The sequence below is a fragment of the Monodelphis domestica genome, chromosome 7 (genome assembly GCF_027887165.1).
Source record: "Monodelphis domestica isolate mMonDom1 chromosome 7, mMonDom1.pri, whole genome shotgun sequence".
Classification (NCBI taxonomy): Eukaryota; Metazoa; Chordata; class Mammalia; order Didelphimorphia; family Didelphidae; genus Monodelphis; species Monodelphis domestica.
The window spans coordinates 258,418,455-258,440,720 of NC_077233.1; the positions used below are offsets into that span (position 1 = coordinate 258,418,455).

Consider the following 22,266-nt stretch of genomic DNA (forward strand, 5'->3'; position numbering starts at 1 on the left):
AATATGTAGCAAAATTACTGTTCTCACTAAATTAATATATAAATTTTATGCAATACCAATGGGAAATCCAAGGACTTTCACTTCATTTCAAATCCAGCTTCAGATACTTGGTAGCTGTGTGATCCTAAGCTAGTCATTGTTTTCTTTATCCATAAAATGGGGATAATAATAGCACTTGCCTCTCAGAGTTGTTTTGAGGATCAAATGAGGTAATTATTAATTTAGCACAATGCCTTGCTTATATAACAAGCACTATATAAATGTTAACTATTATTATTACTAGATAAATTATATTGAAATTTAAGTGGAAAAACAAATGGTTAGCATTTTCAAGAGTTAATTGGGGAGAAAAAAAAGTCAAAGAAGTTGTATTTCCCCTCCTAGACTTTAAAATCTAAGATGAAACAGTTTGTATCAGAACTGTGTGATAGTGTACAAAAACTTAAAATTTTTTTAAAAGGAAGAAAAAGGTAAGTAAGAACAGAACAGAATCCCAGAAATAGGATGAAATAAGTATAAAAGATGACCACTTAGTAACTGGAGAATATTGTAGCAGCTGGGGAAAGAATTACTTTTTTGAAAAATCAAGAACACCCAATAGAAACCTGGCAATAAATAAATTATCTTTGCCTCATACCATATATCAGAATCAATTCCAAGTGAGTCCATATAGTTTTAAAAATTATAAGAAAAACTTAAAAAAAAAAAGAAAGAATAGTGTTTATTTCCACTCTGGAGGGCATATCATTTTTAATGTCTAAACATATAAAAATTATTAGTTATGAGGATTTGATTATGTAAAAATAAAATAAAATGATATCAAAATTTAAAAAGAAAAGTACTTGCAGAAAATATAATAGATCAAATCATAATATTTAAACTTAGATGTCCAAGTCACTTTTATAAGACATTTTGTGCTGGTAAAATACAAATGTAACATTCATGATCAATAGAGATAGCAAGGGCAAAGATATAAGCATTTAAAGGAGAAAGGACAAATATATAGTGAAAAAAGTATGTATTTTTCAACATTGGAGGTTATTGATCTGGGCTTATAAAGAGCAATGTTAAGGATTCTCCTGATGCTGCTGGTGATCAGATTTTTTCAGCTTTGTGAGAGAGACTCCCATAGCAGAAGAATTCTCTGTTATCTCACAGCTGAGATTCTTAGATATACACACACTAGATAATTCCTGACCAAGTAGTTCTGTGCCCTTTTCCCTTGGATGTCATGGCCCTTCTTTTTCATTAGACTATTTGAGATTAATTCAGGTAAATATGTATTAATCCTTTGTTTAAAAATTCTTTTTTTAAAATTAATTTTAAAAATTTCCTTTACCCCTCAGACCATTGGAGAAAGAAAATTCCTTGAAACAAATATGTGTAATCAATCAAAATAAATTCTCCTATTGGCCATGTTAAAAAAATATACTTCATGCTCCACCCTGCATCCATGACTACTCTGGATCTGTAGATCATAGCCCCACTTATGTTAGAGGCCAGAGAGAGTTATGGGCTTAGTTTGACCGTCGAATAGAACGACACTTTTAATTCAACAGGCATTTCTTCAGTACCTTCTAGCGCAAGGCACTGCCCTAGGGAACTAGGGATATGAAGAAAAAGAATAAATTAATATCCTGTCTTCAAAGAGCATAGATTCTCTTCTGATTAAACTTGGATTTAAACCACATAATACTTTGAAAAAAGCCTACAGATTCATGGAAAATGAGGTAGATTAAGAAGCCCTCTGAGATGAATGTAAATAATTCCTACAATATGGTGGTGAGGGAGGAAACCAGGTAAATACAATTTCAAAAGTATCACCATTATATGGTGGGATGAAACTTCTTACAGTACAGCTGCTCTGATGTGAGGTACATCTCTAGGGCCAAGGACCATTTGCTATCTGGGTTAGACCATATTTAGAGTATTATGCTCAGTTTTGGCTGCCACATTTTAGAATGGACATTGACAAGGTGGTGGTGTTCATCCTTTGTAATCAGAGAGGATCGATGGCATCATGAGAGCGATGCCTTGATGTGTGAGCAAGTTGGATTTAAGTGAGATGAAGTGATTCAAAGTCATCATCAAGGTTGGGTAAAGCCAATGGGGGTGTGGATATAGGCAGGGGTCTGGAATGATCAGAGGCCTGAGAAGCAAGCTTAAAAACATGTTTTCCAACCCAGTATTTCCAGATAAGGAGGAAAGAATGGTTACAGAATCTTTATTTTCATCTGGATTTCTTACCTAATAGAATAGAGGAAAAGCAAACAAACAGCACTTCCAGGTGGGAAGGGAGGTTATGGTAACTATCTTTAAGTATTTAAAGGACCTTTATGTAGCAGGGGCATTAATTCGATTTGTTCTGTCTTAGAGGGCTGACTTGTAGGATCAGTGAATAAAATAGAAGAGGCAGATTTTATTTTTTTTAAGTTTATTCAATTAATTAATTTAGAATATTTTTCCATGGTTACAGGAATCATGCTCTTTCCCTCCCCTCTTCCCACCCCCCTCCCATAGCCAATGCACAATTCCACTGGATTTTACATGTGTCATTGATTGAGACCTATTTTTATATTATTAATAGTTGCACTAGGGTGATCGTTGATGAGTCTACATCCCCAGTCATATCCCCATCAAGCAGTTTTTCTTCTGTGCTTCTACTCCCACAGTTCTTTCTCTGAATGTGGATAGTGTTCTTTCTCATAAATTCCCCAGAATTGTCCTGGATCATTGCATTGCTGCCAGTAGAGAAGTCCATTACGTTCTGTCGTGCCACAGTACATACAGTTTCTGTGTATAATGTTCTCCTGGTTCCACTCAAGAGGCAGATTTCAGCTCAGTACAAGGGGCAACTTTCTAATAATGTGTGCTGCTCAAGAATGGGCAGCTCTCAGGGACAGCTGGCTTGAGTGGCTGGCCTGGAGATAGAAGGTCCTCAGTTCAAATTTGATCCCAGCCACTTCCTAGCTACATGACCCCTGGGCAAGTCATTTAACCCCAATTGCCTAACCCTTACCACTTCCTTCTGACTTGAAACTGACAATATCAATTCTACGACAAAAGATAAGGGTTAAAAAAAATGGCAGCTCTCTCCATTACTGGAGCCAAATGTTGACTCTCTGTTGAGGTTATTGGATTTTGCTTCATGATGACGAATCCCAATAGCTGACCATTGAGACTCCTTCCAACTCTGAGCTGTTTCTATTTGGGATATTGGGGCCCATAAAGTTTGTGTGCCTTGCTTGGAATTTTGTAGGTAGCAGAGCAGAACCTCTGACTGAATTCAAATCTGCTCTAATTTCTACTACATCATGCTATGCCTCATCTCAATAGTTTGCTGGTAGAATGGAAATTGGCATGATCTTTTTTAGCAGAATCTGGTAATATGTGATAAGTCACAAAAATAATTTTATTCTTTGACCCACTGAAATCCCATCATTGAAAAATACCATAAGGCAATTATTCACCACCTCCAACCCCGAACTAATGGAGTAGTTGGGGAACTATATATATATATATATATATATATATATATATATATATATATATATATATATATATATGTGTGTGTGTATATATATATATATATAAGGATTATTATAATGTTAAGAAAATTATAAAACAGTGTCAGGAGGGATCTATGGGAGAAGGTAATTTCAGTTCTTTGGACAGAGGGTCAATTGGAAGATGGGCATTTGCATTGACTTTTAAAGGATGGGTCAGGATTTTCCCTGGGAAAGGGGCAAAAGGGTAGACATTCCAGGCATAGAGAACTGCAGGTCAATAAAGACATGGTTGAATGAGGTTACAGTGCAGTTAGGGGGAAGGAAAAGAAGGGGTGGTAGGCAAGACTTAGAGTTCTTCTGGAGGTAAGAAAATTGCAAGTTTTATCTCCATTTTTGCAGAACAGTAAACTGAGATTTGGAGAGGTTAATCAACTTGCTTGTGTCATAGTGGGCATTCGTACTCAGTTCTCTTAAACTACAAATTCATGTAATTTTTATATAATGTGTTAAGGTTTACAAAGTACTTTATATATGTTATCTAGTCTAATCCTTCTAATAGCCATATAAAGAGAGGTATTATTATCCTCATTTTAGAGATGAGTAAGTAGACTGAGAGGTGAAATGACTTGTCCACTAAGACTAGCCTAATTAGTGTCTGAGATAGAATTTGAACTCACATCGTCCTGACTTTAAATCCAAGACATTAGCCATTGTACTGCCAAGCTTTCCCCCCTGTTATCAGACTGCACCTTTTATGCTTTTTTATTCTACTTATAATGTTATTATAAATATTATAAATAAATAAAATATAAATTATATTATAAATATATTAGAAATTGTATATTGTAAATATGATATATTATATTGTAAATATAAATAAATATAAATATTAAAGTTATTCTATTATATTGGATGTCTGTGTATAATATCTGCTTCCTCCCCTGCACCCCATATTATAAACTATCATAATTATCTTTGTAGCATGGTCTTTTTGAATAATTGCAGTCTTATATTTCAACTAAAAAAAATATCAGTTTTACAAGGTCAAAATGAGAGAAAAATGGAACAGCTAAGTGGTGCAGTGAATATAGTTCCAGGTCTAGATTGAAGAAGACTTATCTTTGTAAGTTTAAATCTGGTCTCAGATACTTATCATCTGGGTGACTCTGGACAAATCACTTTGCCCTGTTTGCATCCGCTTCCTCATCTGTAAAATGAGCTGGAGAAGGAAATGGAAAACCACTCCAGAAATCCCAAGTGGGGTCATGAAGAGTGGGACATGACTGAAAACAATGAGCCATAGATAGCAGTTTTTCAGAAAAGATATGGGAGCTTTGGGACAAAAGCTCAGTATGAATGAATGGTCTATGGTAGCCCCAAACCCCAATCTGCTTTTAAGCTCTGTTAAGAAAGGCAGAGCTTCTGGGAATGAGATAATCATTCCTTTTCTGCTGCTCTGGCCAGAAGATGGTCTTCAGTTCTGGATACCATGTTTTGGGAAGTACCTGGATAAGGTAGAGATAGCTGGGCCTGAGAGCAAATAATGGATAGTAAGAATGACAGTATCCTAGCCAAGTAACATTGTATTGAATGGGAATGAAGTCACATATCCAGCAGTAGAGGGAAACCAGGGAAAGACAACAAATGGCCATCCGTAGGGCAAACTGGGAGTATCACTGCCTTGAGCCTTTGGAAGCTTTGATGAACCAATGCAGATATACTCCTTTTCTTCTGATCATCTGTAGATATGCAGCCTAGAGTCTTGTTGGTCTCCAGGAAGTTACTATGGATAGAGAAGTTCTACTGGTTGGCCTGCCTGGGTTTAGGTGGTGGATTAGGACTGTAACCAAGGGAGTGTCTCTTTGTTCAGCCTTCCTTTCCATATAAAGTTTCCTGCAAATCTCCTTTCACTTAGAGTGTCTCAAGAAGGATAACTAGGGTGGTGGATGGCCTTAAATCCATACCACATGAAGACCATCTGAAGGAACTAGGGAGAAGACTCAAGAAGACTATGAGAATGGTCTTCAAATACTTGAGCTGCCATATTGAAGAGGGATTGAGCTTAATCTGCTTGGCAGAACAAGACAACAGAGCTGGGCAAAAATGGGTAGAGGTTGCAAAGATGAAAATTTGGGGCCTTTGCAATGCAGAAATTTTGACAATTAGAGCTGTCTAAAAGTGGTATGGGGTACCTTTGGAGGGTATAGTTTAGAGCTAGAATTTTTTGTTGCTATTCAATCATTTTAGACATATCCAAATCTTTGTGACTCCATTTGGGACTTTATTGGTAAAGATACTGGAATTATTTGTCATTTCCTTCTCCAGTTCATTTTACAGATTAAGAACTGAGACAAACAGGATTAAGTGATTTACCCAGGGTCACACAGCCAATAAGTGTCTGGGGCCGGATTTAAACTCATGAAGATGAAACTTCTGACTATTGCCTTCTAGCTGCCCCCAAAAGAACCTTTAGAGGCCATTGAATCCAATGCCTTCATTTTACACATGAGGAAACCAAGACATTGAGAAATTGAATGACTTTCTCCAGATCACACTGCAATTAAAGATCTGAGATGAGATTTGAACCCAGATTTTTCTGAGTATAAGATTCATTTATGGTACAGTGCCTCTCATACTCATTGTGCAGTCTTTCAGTCCTGGCTCAGTAACTCATTGGAAATATTGTAAAGAGCATCAAGGCAGAGCCATTGGTTGAACAGGGTGTCCTTTGAGTCCTTTTGAACTCTGAAATACTATGATAAAGTCAATCTAGGCAGTCCTGAGTTATTTTGAGATCATGGGTTCCAGTGTTCCCAGGAGAGGGCAGTAATAGACTGGTGTTGACATCAGATGAATTCACTCCTCTCAGCTGTGATTGTGCTGTCCCCACAAAGGATAGGAGAACCCCCCAGTCCAGAAAGGAGTCAGAAATCATGGGAGTTGAACAAAAGAGGAAGGGTTAGCAAGAGAACAAAGAGTACAGAAGATGTATCTGGATTGTCAGGGTCTCAAGTCCGCAGAGTTGGCTGGGAATAGACAAGCTTGACCAAAAAAAATAGTGTGGCTCCCCAGGGAAAGACAGATCAGCAAAATAAAGCAAAACTAAGATGATGAACATAATGAAAAAGGCTCTCTTGGTACCCCAACTCCCACTGACTTTTTAGTTTAACCCTTACCTTCCATCTTAGCATCAATACCGTGCATTGGTTCCAAGGCAGAAGAATGGTAACGACTAGGCAATGGGAGTCAAATAATTTGTCCAGTCACACAGCTAGGAAATGTCAGAAGCCAGATTTGAACCCAAAACTTTCTGTCTCTAAACCTAACTCTCAATCCACAGAGGCATCTAGCTGCTCCCCCTCCGCAAGATTCTTAAAGAGGGAGTGGAATTTTAGTTCTGGTGCTTGATGAAAAGAGCAATAGCTTTTCTAGAAGAAACAGAAGTTGCCATAACCCTCTCTCTCTCCTCTTTCAAGATTGATTAGCAGGAAGATAGAAAGGAAAGCACTTAGATAGGAATGAAAGGAGAGAGAGTCATTTTTCAGTCATGTCCAACTCCTCATAACCCCATTTGGCATTTTTCTTAGCAAAGATACTGGAGTAGTTCACCATTTCCTTCTCCAGCTCATTTTATTTTATTTTAATACAGTTAGTATGTGACTGAGGCCAGATTTGACCTCAAGTGACTCCAGAGTGAACATTCTATCCATTGTACCAAATTATATATATTTACATATATACGTATATATGTAAATATATATTTACATATATGTAAATATATATCTATTTACATATATGTAAATATATATTTACATATATACGTATATATCTATTTACATATATGTAAATATATATTTACATATATACGTATATATGTGTGTGTATATATCTATATATATATATATCTATATATATATCTATATACATACATGTAGATATAGTTGCAATACAGGCCAGGTAAATTATAAAGATAACGCCCCCCCAAGAGAGATTTCAAACTTAGGAAAGATAAGATATGCCATCGTGTGGGTACATATGTAGGTTTGTTTACTATGTGCTTTGTGTAGAAAGGTTGTGTGTGTGTGTAATACCGGCATGTTATTTTTGAAGATTTCTTATTCATCTGAACCCAAGATTTAAGCTGAAACGGCAGGACCACGTGGTAAAAAATGATGCACATTTCCCTTTTCTCTGTCAGCGGTAAACATGGTAAAGTCCAGAGGGAAGTTTTATTAAGCCTTCTTCAGACTCAGCCTAGCTCTCAGCAGTATGGGAATGCTCCATTGTTTGTGTGGTGCAAGGCGCATTACTTTTTAGTTTCATTCACAGAATTACTGCTACTTCTGGCTGTGATGCTGTTGTCTTCTGTTAGTATAGACCATCTCAGATAAAAGCTTACATTAATCATGACTTCCCCCTCTCCCTCTTTTTGTTTCCTCTTAATAGCTCACTTTGGAGACCATAACTCTTCACTGCATCTTTCAGGATATCTTTCCGATAGCCAGTTTATACCAGATCAGAATAACGACTTTGTAACCAAAGTAGAGACACTGCATGAACAGCACAGGTAATAACCGACGAAAGCAGAATCATTTCACATGCACCATTGATTATTTTAATGACTTAGTCCTCCATGCGTTTGGGCATTTTATAATGTACTTTGTGTGATCTTATCTTACCTCTTGCTCACGAATTCATTTATTTATTTATTTATTTGTTTTTGAGAATTTTATTAGTCAATTTAGAACATTTTTCCTTGGTTATAAGAATGATATTCTTTCCCACCCCTTCCTGTAGCCGACGTGCAATTCCACTGGGTTTTACATGTGTCCTTGATCAGAGCCTATTTCCATGCTGTTGGTGTTTGCATTAGGATGTTCATTTAGAGTTTATGTCCCCAGCCATATCCCCTCGACCCATGTAATCAAGCAGTTGTTTTTCTTCTGTATTTCTGCTCCCACAGTTTTTCCTCTGAATGTAGATAGTCTTCTTTCTCATAGATCCCTCCGGGTTGTTTAGGATCACTGCATTGCCACTAATGGAGAAGTCCATTACATTCGATTGTACCACAGTGTATCCGTCTCTGTGTACAGTGTTCTCCTGGTTCTGCTCCTTTTGCTCTGCATCAATCCCTGGAGGTCATTCCAGTTCCCATGGAATTCCTCGGGAATTATTTTAAATGGATGGTGGATGGGGTTAGCATATTGATCCCTCTATTTGTATAGACTAGTGGTTCTGAAGGGGCAGCTAGGTGTTCATAGTGGATAGAGCATCAGGCTTGGAAGGAGGAAGCAGGAAGACCTGGTTTCAAATTTGGCTGCAGATACTTCCTAACTTGTGACCTTGAACAAGTCGCTTAACTCTGTTTGTCTCAGTTTCTTCATCTAAAACTGAGTTAGTAAACTAGAAATCCTAAAAATTAAAGGAGAGATTAATAAAATCATAAGTGAAAGAACTATTGAATTAATAAATAAGACTAGAAGCTGGTACTTTGAAAAAAGAAATAAAGTAAACAAAGTACTGGTTAATCTAATAAAAAAAGGAAAGAAGAAAACCAAATTAATAGTATTAAAGATGAAAAGGGAGACCTTACCTCTAATGAAGAAGAAATTGAGGCAATCATTAAAAATGAGTTGGAAAGGGAAATAGCAAAAACACTTCAGTATCTTTCCAAGAAAATCCCAAATGGGGTCACAAAGAATTGGACATGACTGAAACCACTGGTTCTGGAAACTTCTCTTAAGGACAAAGTGATATCTGCTCATTCAGCATTAGCCAATTCTGTAAATGATTGTTTCTGTTTTTACCCAGTGTAGATTATAGCATAAATGATATGCCAAATTTTGTCCTAAAATGGTAGACAACCTATTTTTTTGTATTAAAACATTTGTCTTTATAGCCTCAACTTCTAATAGAAATATCCGTTTGAAAAGTTATCTTGGTTGCCATTTTGTTTTAGTATGGCCAGCTTAATTATACACTGAACTTAAGTTATAGCTTGATACCCCTTTTGCATTTGCTAAATTTAGCAAAAATCAGCCTCTTCTTTTTTTGAGTTATGATGAAACAGTCTTTTATAAAATAAATCAAAACACAGACTTCACTTATTCCACTTAATTAAAATTACTTTGACAACAGGCAAATTTTAACCAGAAGGTAGAGGTAACTACACAAAGAAGAATCTGAGAAGTCCAGGGAAGAACCATTGCCCAGAAGTTGGGCCCATCTATGCTCAAAAAACATTTGTCTTAAACCTGAAAAGTACAAAGTCTCTAGAAAGAAGAGAGGATTCGAATTGAATTCAGGCTCTCCCTACTAACTAGACAGTAAACTAACTACCCTTGAGATGGACCTTCCCATGCTTGGAGAAAGGTCAAATGACTGATTCATGCATTAAACATCACTTCACAACTTAGTATTATCTCTAAACATCGCTTAATAGCTTTGTCTCTCAGTTTCCTGGTCTATAAAATGGGGGAGTTGTACTTAATTCAACAGGTCCCTGCTCACACTGATATTTTTGATCCTTTGGTCTCACATGGGTCCAAAGGCCCTTGACCTCACCCTACTAACCAGGCCACTTTGTCTTCAGGACTTTAAATCACTCTGTAAAATGAGAGAATTGGCCTAAGATCCCTTTCAATTTCGAAATGTTACCATTTTATGAATTGGAATCTATAAAAACTGTTTGGCAGATGTGTATTAGATTAATTAAGAATTACACTTTCAGCCCAATCGCACAATGGATAGAGCACCAGGCCTAGAGTCTAGAAGACCTGAGATCAAATATGGCCTCAGAAGCTTATTCACTGTGTGACCCTAGACAATTCACTGGCCACAAACCTCTCTTTACCTCATCTATAAAATGAGGATAATAATAGAACTTACCTCAAAAGGTGGTAATTATGAGAATCAACTGAGATAATATGTATAAACTGCTTAGCTCAGTGTCTGGCACAAAAGAAATACTATATTAATGTTAGTTATTATATTTATTAAATTCATTCATTTCTCATTTTCTTTTTTAAAATTTTATTTTTCCATCAAAATAAGCATTTGATTTTTTCCTTCCCATTCCCCCAGTTGATTTTTTAAAAGTTTTTATTTTCAATTCTGAATTCTCTTCCTCTTTCACCTCTGAGAAGCCAAAAAATAAAGGGGCAGCTGGATGATTCAGTGGATTGAGAGCCAGTCCCAGAGATCGAAGGTCCTGGGTTCAAATCTGGCCTCAGACACTTCCTGGCTATGTGACCCTGGGCAAGTCACTTCACCCCCATTGCCTAGCCCTTACTGCTCTTCTGCCTTAGAACCAACATGCATCATTGATTCCAAGATGGAAGGTAAGGTTTAAAAAAAAAAGACAAAAATAAAAGAAACATTTTACCCATTTCCCTAGTTGAAAGAAAAAGGAAAACAAATTACTTGTAAAATGCATTAGTCCAAAAAAAAAAAACATTTATTTTTCATTTTCCAAGAATTTCTCTAAAGTCTTACCCTTTAATAGAAGAGCACATGTCATATTAATGGGAAAAATTACTTGGTTTTTATTCTACTTTTTGCTACTCAGAGATTAAAAATTAACTTCACAATTGCATCTTTATTATGATAAGGTTTACACCTGTGATTTCATTGGCTTAAGGAACTCCCAGATCAGAGAACTCTCTCTGCCCTAAAAGTTAGCATCTTCTTTACAATCAAAGGCCTTAATTTCCTGAACCCTAAGAATTTGAACTCTCATCCAGATCTTCTTGGCTCCAAAGGCAATTCTCTCTCCCCTTTGCCCTGCTGCCTCTTAAAAAGTGATTATGTGGAATGAGTTAAGTAGCTCAGTGGAATTTAGAGCCAGACTTGGAGATGGAAGGTTCTGGGTTCAAATATGGCCTCAGATACTTCCTAGCTGTATTACTCTGGGCAACTTTCTTAACCTCCCTTGCCTAGCCCTTACCACTCTTCTGCCTTGGAACTATTATTGATTCTAAGATGGAAGGTAAGTTAAAAATTTTTTTTTAATTTTAAATTTAAATTTAAATTATTTTAATAAATTTAAAATAATTTAAAATATATAATTAAATAAAAATAATATAAATAAATAAATTAAATAAAATAAATTTAAAATAAAAAATAAAAAAAATTTAATAATAAAAAAATTAAAAAAAATTTAAATTAAAAGTTAAAAAAATTTTTTTAGAAGCAATTACTTTAACAGATAATTTAAAAATTTTAATTTTCTACATGTCTACTCAAAATTAATTTTCATAATATCTTCAAAATTTGGGGACTTTTTCTTTAGTTCATGTATTCCATTTTATAGAAAGGCTTTCAGTTTCCCTGTACATTTTTGACCATAGAGTTAAAATCACAGGTACAAGTTAATTATTTGTTTTCAGTGATCTAAAGGGTAGTTGGTTCTCTTCAGTACCATCGCCCCCTCCTGGATGTTGGTCCCCATTTAAGGTAGCTTCAGCCCAATAGTTTGGCCTTTCCCCAGCCATGAGTAAATGAATCTTAAAACATTAAACTCAAAATTTAAGCATTATTGCTTTTTCTATTAAACAAAATGCAACTATTAAAATGATTCCATGCAATCTATAAAAGAATCATTTCTATAAAATGCATTTAGAGCAGTGTGAGAATTTAACTGTTCGATATAATGACCTCTTTGCATAACAGGTTCCCCCAGTGTGTGGTATTTATCCTGAAGCTTATTGGGGAAAATCTGTGGCTCACTCACTACGAGAAAGACAGACTTTTAGTTAGAGTTTTCTTTTTGTTGTTTAAATGGAATGGCTTTCTCGTTAGGTCGTTAGCTCTTCCTCAGATGTTTCAAGCAGAGTCTGGATTCTGGGGTGCCTCATTTGCTGGAAAGTTGGGCTCAGTGAGCATTAGTTGTATTTCTTTTCATCTTTTTCATATCTATGATTCGAAACGATGAAGCCGCCCTTTAGAAACAGGAATATGGTGTATTCTCTGAAGTACCCTCAATGAGTTACAGATCTAGATACAATACTCGGTCTTTTCCTCATCTAAGCAGAACTCATGTTCTCCGTGGTTTTGTTTTAAAGGTCATGGATTGGGGAATAGCGAGATGGCTCAATAGATTGAGAGCCAAGCCTAGAGGGGGGCCCTGGTTTCAAATGGGTCCTCAGACCCTTCCTCGCTGTATGACACCCTTACCGCTCTTCTGCCTTGGATCCAGTACACAGTATTGACTCTAAGAAGGAAGGAAAGGGTATTTTAAAGAAATAAATGAGATTATGGATATTCTGAGAGCTTGTGTTCCCCAGAGTATGCCTTGGAGCTTTGATCATCTCTTGGTCCAACCGACATAACTTTATATCTAGCTGTTTGTCCTTATGAAAGGAAAGGTGTCATTTGGGCCTTCCTTTTTTCTTAATGAACCCCAGAACCAGCTCCTCGGTATCACTAGATATTTAATAGAATCTGAACAGAAAAACAGTAATAACAATTCTTTGTGCCATTTTCCCTCATGATCAACCAAAATATGCCCTGTCTGGCCCACCCCTAAAACTCATAATATCCCGGATACTATATCCATAAATCTTTCCTGTTACCATTTTGTTTCCGGTCAGGGCTTTTGGGCACCATATGCCACTATATCATTTTCTGTGTTCAATCCCCTACATTTCTGAAGAATAATAGCTTTATGGACATTTTTAAATCCCTCTTGTTTCCAGCGACTTAAAATCTGAGTTTTTCTTTCTTGTTGAGATTTTCCCTAATGATGTGGATTCTAGGAATAATAATGATGACAGAATAAATTTGATATTATGATTTTGTCAAAAAGAATATTATTGAAAAGCAGGTCATATTTTCCCCAAGCTTCAATGATATAATTAGGAGTTATAGCCCTGAACTAAGAAACAGATTATAGATCAGACAGAAAAGCCAAGATATAAAAACAACATATGAATACTGTACTTTATATATTTATTTAAAATGATAAAATTTTCTTTCAAATACTAAAAAAATGAATGTACAAGGAGCTTCAAACATATATAAGGCTTTACAAAAATATAGCTATTTGTGGTTAAATCATTTCTGTTTCTTCATGACCTCTTTTTTGTGGTTAATTTGGCAAAGATGCTGGAATGGTTTGCCATTTCCTTCTCCAACTCATTTTACAGATGAGGAAACAAGGGTTAAGTGGCTTACCTAGCAACACACGGCTAGTAAGTGTCTAAGGTGGGATTTGAACTCATGAAAATGAGTCTTCTTCATTCTAAGCCCAGTGTTTTCTATCCATCATGCCACCTAACTGCCTCCCCCCCCCCCAATACACACATACACACATGTGCATATAAAATGTGTGTAAATATGTTATATCTTAGATATTTAATGTAATATATTTCATAAATAAGATATTATACAAAACATTATATAGTATATATTTGTAAATATATAAATGTATTTATATATTGTGATATGAATAATGGCAAGAAATTACAGAGAGAGACAGACAGACAGACAGAGGGAGACAGACAGACAGAGGGACAGAGAAAGACAAACAGAGGGACAGAGAGAAGGAGAGGGAGAAGGAAGAGAAGGGGGGGGGGAGAGAGGCAAAGAGACAGAAGGAAGAGGAGAGGGAGACAGAGACAGAAAGGAGAAGGAAGAAGGGAGAGAGGCAGAGACAGAGAGAAAAGATGTGGGTATGCTCCCCTTTTTAGAATTTATAACCTGTGGGACTTTTTTGGAATGAACCAGATGGCTGTGGTCTTTTTAAAATATATATTTGAAGAAGCACGGGCTGATGAATTATTTTTTTCTCATCAGATTTTCTTATAGCAATCAAATGCATTCATAAGCATCCACTGATGTTGGAGTAGTCTCAGAATACCATAGAAAGTCAGTCATATGTATACACAAACAGGTTTTATTATTGATACTTTTCAAAAGTAAGAAATCTATTATTGTCATTATTTTTTGTCACTATTTTATTTTATTTTATTATTATTTTTTTAAACCCTTACCTTCCATCTTGGAGTTCAATACTGTGTATTGTTTCCAAGCAGAAGAAGTGGTCAGGGCTAGGTAATGGGGTTCAAGAGACTTGCCCAGGGTCACACAGCTGGGAAGTGTCTGAGGCCAGATTTGAACCTAGGCCTGGTTCTCAATCCACTGGGCTTACCCAGCTGTCCCTCTTGTCACTGTTTTAAAAGGAAGAAGGACTGTATTTTCTTCATTGTTTGCCTTTGCTCAGATTCAGGTCAAATTAAAACCATGATCAAAGAGTTAGGGTTGAATTGGTTGACAGGCATAAATGCACTTCAGAATCTGAGAGCTAAAAGCAAGAACTAGATCATTAAAAAAGGAGACTTCAAAATACATATATTTCTCAGAAGTTTGGAGTCTGTTCTGTGTAACAGTGCCTTGGGAGTTTCTTACATTGGTATAAACTGTCCAAAGAATAAATACAGAAAATTAGTTTGGTTAGCTTCACATAAGTAAAAAGACAGAAGAGGTAACCATAATTGAATATTGATGGACCAGTAAATGAGTTGGATCATTTAATTGCAGGAGTGGAAGAGAAAATTGAGGTCATAGTAAGTAGATGAAATTGGTCATTTCATTTTAATAGAATTTTGCTTTCTTTTGGAATTAATGGCACTGAAATTGGGGTAATATAAAAGCTATGCAAAGATGGTTATCAAATTTGGTGGATTTTGTTATGAAAAAAATTCAGTTCATCAGTTCCACAATTTCTATTTTGTTTACTTATTGAATTATTCTTTTCCATTCTCATTAAGTCTCTCTTTTATTTTTGTTTTCTTTAGTGGCCTCAAGCAATCTGAAGCAGAATCTTGCTTTATTAACATTGCCCGAACACTAGAATTTTATGGAGTGGAATTGCACAGTGGTAGAGTATGTTTGTTTTTGTTACTTTTTGGTTGGAAAACATTTTACTATGTTAAAACCATTTATATATATATATATATATATATATATATATATATATATATATGCACACATATATATAAAACCATGAATTTATTAAAATATGAAAATATCTTTGGTTCATGAAAATTATTTCTTTCTCCAAAACAGATGGGCAGATCATTATGAGCTCTAATATAGTGCTCCTTTATTTTGGAAGGCTAATGCAGAAATTGTTTTCTATTGATTATTCATGTTCTTACTTTTTGAAGGATTTTTTTGACTAGAAATAAGTACTTTTTATAAAGTCATATCTGTAATTTTCTATCAGACAGCTTTATGATTCAACAGATCCAAATTTTTAAAAATTTCTGGCCCTGTCAGTAAATTCAGATAGCAAAATTTTCACACTAACTGTCATTGTGTCAGCCAGCAAATAAACATTTGTTATTAATTGACTTTGATCTCATTCCTTGGATCATGCCCTACTGTTAGCCTGGTCTTATTGAAGAAAAAGTGTTTGTGTATTTTATTTCCTTAAATGTGATTTGATTTTATTGTTGGAAAATATATCAGGTGCACTTTTAGAATTTCAAAAGTATATTTGTGTTTGCATATTCATTTGTACAGCCATTCTCAAACAAGGTTCTTTTTCACTTTTTGGAATTATGTTATACGTCTCTTCCAAAATATCTTTACATTCACAAAATTAGAACAGGGTTCCAAGTTACATTTTTGTTTGAAATTGACAACTTTCTTTGTTTTGGTTCTTTGGATTTCTGCCTATGAAATGCCCATGTTGTCCAAGATAATAGGTTCCAATCAGGAAGCAGATAATAAAAGAAAATTGTACCCGGATATGTCTAAAAGTATCACAATGAACAATGAGCCATTGTACATGCTTTTGGAACAATAGATTATGGAAACTACTGTTTCTATTTCTCTTCTTTCTAGAAAAGGACCTGGTATCAAGTGGTCTTAGATGTTCCAAATGTATTTTAATCATTTTTTCTTTTGCTCTCCCTTGAAGGTAATTTAGAGATTAAATTTTTAACAACTTTTGAGCTAAAGCCCAGTGAGTAGATAACAACTTTTAAAAAAAGAGAGAACAGTTTCTTGTATTTTTGCAAAGATGCATTGACATCTTTTACTTCCAAATTGTTCCATTCCTTTCAATTCACAGAGAAGTATAATACCTTCTTAACTTCTTTGCAGTGATATCAGCAAATATGACTATTTTTAAAAATTTTGATTTCTACAAATGTGCTTTATTTTATAAATATTTCCTTAACTCTCAATCTTATATTTTTTAATTAAATTTGATTTTATTTTTGGATCTATATTCTCTCCCTCTCCTCTCTTCCTTACTCTACCACTAGTTGAGAAAGTTAAAAAAAAATCTCTCTTTAAAAGATTTATAATCAAATAAAACAAATACTGGCATTAACTATATATGAAGAAAAGCTCCCATTTAAATCTGTACTCTTGAGTTCATTACCTTTCCATCAGGAAATGGATAACACGTTCTATTTTGAATTCTCTGAAATTGTGGTTGCTCATTGTGTTGATCAGAGTTCTTAAGTCTTTTGAAGTTGTTATTGTAATATTACTATTGTTCTATAAATTGTTTTCCTTGTTCTGGTCACTTCATTCTGCTTTGGTTCATACAAGTCTTCATAGTTTTTAAAAATATGCCCTTTAAGCAGATATGATTGTTTAACATCATATAAGAAAAGGATTATTTCAGAGTATTCTGGTAGGAATCTGAGTATAATTCAGAGACCAAATTTTTCTAGAACAGGAACTTTTTGGCTTAGGGGTGACTCCTTATGTTTTAGAAATTATCTGTTCTGGCTGATAAATTATTTTCTAAGAATTATAGCCAGTAGTATATTTGGTCTTCATATATGCCAAATTAAAAATATTTAACATTTATAGTTTGTGCTCCATCTTGAGCAATTTAAAAATCTACTTCAAGTGCTGATGTTTCTTTTAGATTTATTCCCTTTATCTACCTTGCATGTGTCTTCTCTCTATTCCGCATTACCAATATTCTGATAACTTTGTTAAAAACTGAAAAGAATATAAATATGTCTGTCTTCCATTCTTTTTTCTCCTCTAATCTATATTTTGAACTACTGCCAGACTTATCTTCTGTATTTATAGATTCAGTCATAGCAACTTACTTACTATTGGCAGTCTTCAACTCCATATTTTCACTCCAAGTATCTCTTCAGTCACCAAATCTTATCTTTTCTCGCTTTCCCATCTCTCCACTCACAACACTTTCACCCTCGTTCATGGCCTCTTCACCTTTTTGCTAAAACCTTCTAAGTGGTCTCTCTCCCTCTCTCTCTCTCTCTCTCTCTCTCTCTCTCTCTCTCTCTCTCTCTCTCTCTCTCTCTCTGTCTCTCTCTCTCTCTGTCTCTCTCTGTCTCTGTCTCTGTCTCTGTCGCTCTCTCTGTCGCTCTCTGTCTCTGTCTCTGTCTCTGTCTCTGTCTCTGTCTCTGTCTCTGTCTCTCTCTCTCTCTCTCATCCTACTCACTAAAATTCCATGGTTCCCTATTACCTCTAGGATTAAATATAAACCTTCTAAGTGGTCTCTCTCTCTCTCTCTCTCTCTCTCTCTCTCTCTCTCTCTCTCATCCTACTCACTAAAATTCCATGGTTCCCTATTACCTCTAAGATTAAATATAAACCTTCTAAGTGCTCTCTCTCAATCTCTTTCTCTCTCTCTCTCTCCCTCTCTCTCTCTCTCTCTCTCTCTCTCTCTCTCTCTGTCTCTCTGTCTCTCTGTCTGTCTGTCTGTCTGTCTGTCTGTCTCTCTCTCTCTCTCTCTCTCATCCTACTCACTAAAATTCCATGGTTCCCTATTACCTCTAGGATTAAATATAAACCTTCTAAGTGCTCTCTCTCAATCTCTTTCTCTCTCCCTCTCCCTCTCTCTCTCTCTCTCTCTCTCTCTCTCTCTCTCTCTCTCTCTCTCTCTCTCTCTCTCTCTCTCTCTCTCTCTCTCTCATCCTACTCACTAAAATTCCATGGTTCCCTATTACCTCTAGGATTAAATATAAACCTTCTAAGTGCTCTCTCTCAATCTCTTTCTCTCTCTCAATCTCTTTCTCTCTCTCTCTCTCTCTCTCTCTCTCTCTCTCTCTCTCTCTCTCTCTCTCTCTCTCTCTCTCTCTCTCTCTCTCTCTCTCTCTCTCATCCTACTCACTAAAATTCCATGGATCCCTATTACTTCTAGGATTAAATATAAAATTTTCTAATTGACATTTAAAGCTCTTCATAACCTTGACCCAGTAGCACAGTAGATAGAGTTTTGAGCCTAAAGTCAGGAAGACTCATTTTCTTGATTTCAAATCCAGCCTCAGACATTTACTAGCTGTGTGACTCAGGGCATGTCACTTCACCCTGCTTGCCTCAGTTTCCTCATCTTTATTAAAATGAGCTGAAGGAGAAAATGGCAAACCACCTTAGGATCTTTGTCAAGAGAACCCCAAACGGGAATAGGAAGAGTTAGTCACAACTGAAACAAATGAACAACAGCAAAAGGCATTTATGAATAAATGCTTCCTTGTTGAATTAAGTGGCCTCCCAATTTCTCACTAAAATAATTTTAGTCCCCTTTGCTTGATGTGCAGTTCAAGGTCCTGCTCACCCTTACACTATACTTTCCTTTTAACTCGTTATCCTATTCAGATCACTCTTTGCCTCAGCTAACATTTGACTGCCTTGTCCTCTGAGTATTCACTATTTTCTATGGCGTTTCTAATGTTCTTCCAAATAGCTGACATTTTCTTTCTTCTCCTTTTAAAAATTCTAGTCTGTCCTTTAAGGCTCAATTCAAACACCACCTCCTCCATGAAATCTTTCCTGATTTCCTGGTCATGAAGGACCTTCTTCCTCCAGCCTTAATTAGAACTTTGTCTTGGGAACGATGGCCCAGGGCACAGAGTGCCAGGCTTGGAGTCAAATCCAGCCTCAGACACTTACTAGTTGCGTGACCCAAGGCAAGTCACTTCATCTCTGTTTGCCTCAGTTTCCTTATCTATAAAATAAGTATAATTATATATCCTCCTGCTTCCCAAGATAATTATGAGGATCAGATGAAAATAACAATAGAAAGCCCTTAATTCAGTGCCTGGCACATAGTAAACCCTACATAAATATTACTTATTGTTGTCGTCATCATTATTCTCTTATTAATATTATATATCGTAGTTATCTAGGAACATCTTACCTTCCCACAAAGTCAAGGACGATGTCTTATCTCTGTTGTACATTGGAAAGAGAACTACACTTAGGATCAGGAAACTCATGTTCAAGTCTTGACTTTGCCACTTATTAATTATGTAACTGAGCAAATCATTTCATTTCTTTTCTTCTGGGTTACTATTTCCTCATTTATAAAATAAAAGTTAAACATAGCCCCCTCCCCCCCATTTCCCCCCCAATCAAGGAAAGGTTTTCTGTAGAAGCTAGGATGTTTAAAAGTTATTTTTAAACCCTTGCCTCCTGTTTCTTAGTATCAATTCGGAGAGAAGCGTGGCAGGGTTAGAGAATGACTTTGTCGGAGTAAATGACTTTGCCCAGAGTCCCATAGCTAGATACTACAGTGGTACTTGACATACTTGACACACGAGTTTAATTCATTCCATGACCAAGCTCGTAACTCAATTTGCTCATGTGTCAAATCGATTTTCCCCATTTAAATGAATGGAAATGCAGTTCATCTATTCTGGCCCCCCAAAACCACACCAGTTTTTGTTTTATATGCTTTTAAATACAAAAATATACTTAATAAATATATTTATAGATAGTAAGTAAGAGTGTAAAGAAATAAACTTGCTCATGAAATGTTATTTACTTTCAAGATCAGATGAAGATGCTGGCGGAGGTTTTCATTTCATGCACTATTGCTTCACAGAACTTTCTCTACCTATGTGACGCATGTAATTAAATGCAAAATGGACTTTACACAGATGATATGCAACTTTATTGCTACACTTAATTGCTATTTTTTTACTTTATTATCATTTTCTTCATTGAATTTTGGCTGTTTTGCCACACTTTCCTTGATTTCTCTTAGGGAGTGTTTCAACAAAAACCTTTCCATGGAAGTTTGTTTCTTCCTCCCTTTCAGAAGGTTTTGATGATGTGTGAAACAAGTGTCGTTACACAGCTCCCGCGCAGGACATGCTGCAACTTTTTCTGGGTGTGTCTTTTCAATAAACTTTTAATTTTTCCCCCAATCCTCAACATTTCTTTAATCTTGCTTGTACTGATTACCTTTTTCACCTTGGGCTCTTCCCCACTAATTTCCTGCAAAACCTCCATATGCTGCTGCCGCTGCTGTGACTCCTCCAATTCCTCAGTTCCTCGCCGCGCTGTGTTGCGCAGCTCATGAAACTAAACGTTTGGCAGGCTATCTCGTGGAGGATGGCGGGAACTGGTGAATCAGATATCGCATGTGCCTCAAAACAAAGAATCCCAATGGTGACTTTCGGTGCTCGTGTGTTAAGATCTGAATGGAGAGCTTCCCAAGATAGACAGACAGATAGATAGTACTCTATCCACTTTGCTGTCCCCCAAACGTGGATCTTAGTGGAGACTTCAAGGAAAGCAAGAGGCAGAGACAAGGAGAGAGATTAGTCAGTCATATGGAAAGAGCTGCTGAGAAGGCACAGATGGAGTTTCTTGTGCAAGGAGCCAAGACTTCTTCACTGGATCAGAGAGTATAAAGAGGTGAATAAGGTTGAAAGAGACTAGAGGTGGCAAGAGATCCAGTCATGAAGAGCTTTAAAATCCGGAGGGAGCTTTGGTGTCTTCTAGTGCCTCTTACAAGAGTCAGTAAGGTTTTTGTTGAATTGAATATAGGTGTATAAATTAAATAAAATCATAAGTGTCTGCTCTGGCCAGTTCCCAACATGAATCCCTGTATCAGTCTTTACTCAGAAGTAGTGGAGGTCTTGAATCCCTCTTAGGAGGGCAAGGAGGACTCCCTCCCCTTCCCAAGGAAGGTGAAGGGGGGAGGAAGTCTCAGTGACAGTAAGCGAATGGCCACAAAGGAAACCAGATCGGCTTGGTAATTCCTTTGTTAGTGAAATGTTACATACCTCCTCCCCTGGCAGAACCCATTCCATATTTTACGGTCTTGGATATAATATGCAATGGGAATAAAGGAGCCTGAAATTAGGTTTGGAAATAACGTACTCTGTTACCTAAGGAAACACTGGTTTCTAATCACTGGAGATCATATTGGAGGGGAAGAGGGCACCACACACACACACACACACACACACACACACGTGTCCTTTCTACATCTCAACTTTCCCCATCATGGTTTTGATATATCCCAGGTTTGCATAAGAAATTAAATGAGAATTTTTTTTTTTGCAGGGGTGCTGGAGGTTTGTGCAAGTCACAGACAACTTGTAAAGGCCAGCATAAAATGTAGAAAAAGTTTAGAAACTCAGAAATGCACAACATTATATATATATATATATATATATATACAGTATTGTATAATAGCAACATATTTAGCTTTTAAGACCATAGACACAATTTCTTTTTTAGAGCTAAAATAAGTAAAAGTTAAAGTTCGTGAAAAGAATGCAAAAGCCAGTAGACTATACACAAAGCTAAGAAATGATAACATTGACCTACCTGTAGCCTGTGACCAAGTAGTTAGCCCAGATTTTACAATAAAGTTCTATAAACACCCTATAAAAGAGAAAGAAAAATTCGAACTTCTCTGGTACAAAGGGAGATTCAAAAAATCATACACAGATTTTCCAAATCTCGGGGGCGCCACATCCTTAACTCTCACAATGTGGAAGGGAAATCTGTGTGTGAAGAG

The 22,266-nt window shown here is 36.1% G+C and overlaps 1 protein-coding gene across 3 annotated transcripts in view; it reads left to right on the top strand.

The window, feature by feature from the left end:
- The window catches only part of PTPN3 (protein tyrosine phosphatase non-receptor type 3), a 300,638-nt gene that overhangs the window by 169,853 nt on the left and 108,519 nt on the right, over window positions 1-22,266 (top strand). For all 3 annotated transcript variants that reach the window (XM_007498053.3, XM_007498054.3, XM_007498052.3), the window contains exons 8-9: window positions 7,956-8,076; window positions 15,305-15,392. In XM_007498053.3, coding sequence (XP_007498115.1) covers window positions 7,956-8,076; window positions 15,305-15,392 — 209 coding nt within the window. The remainder of the gene's footprint in view (window positions 1-7,955; window positions 8,077-15,304; window positions 15,393-22,266) is intronic.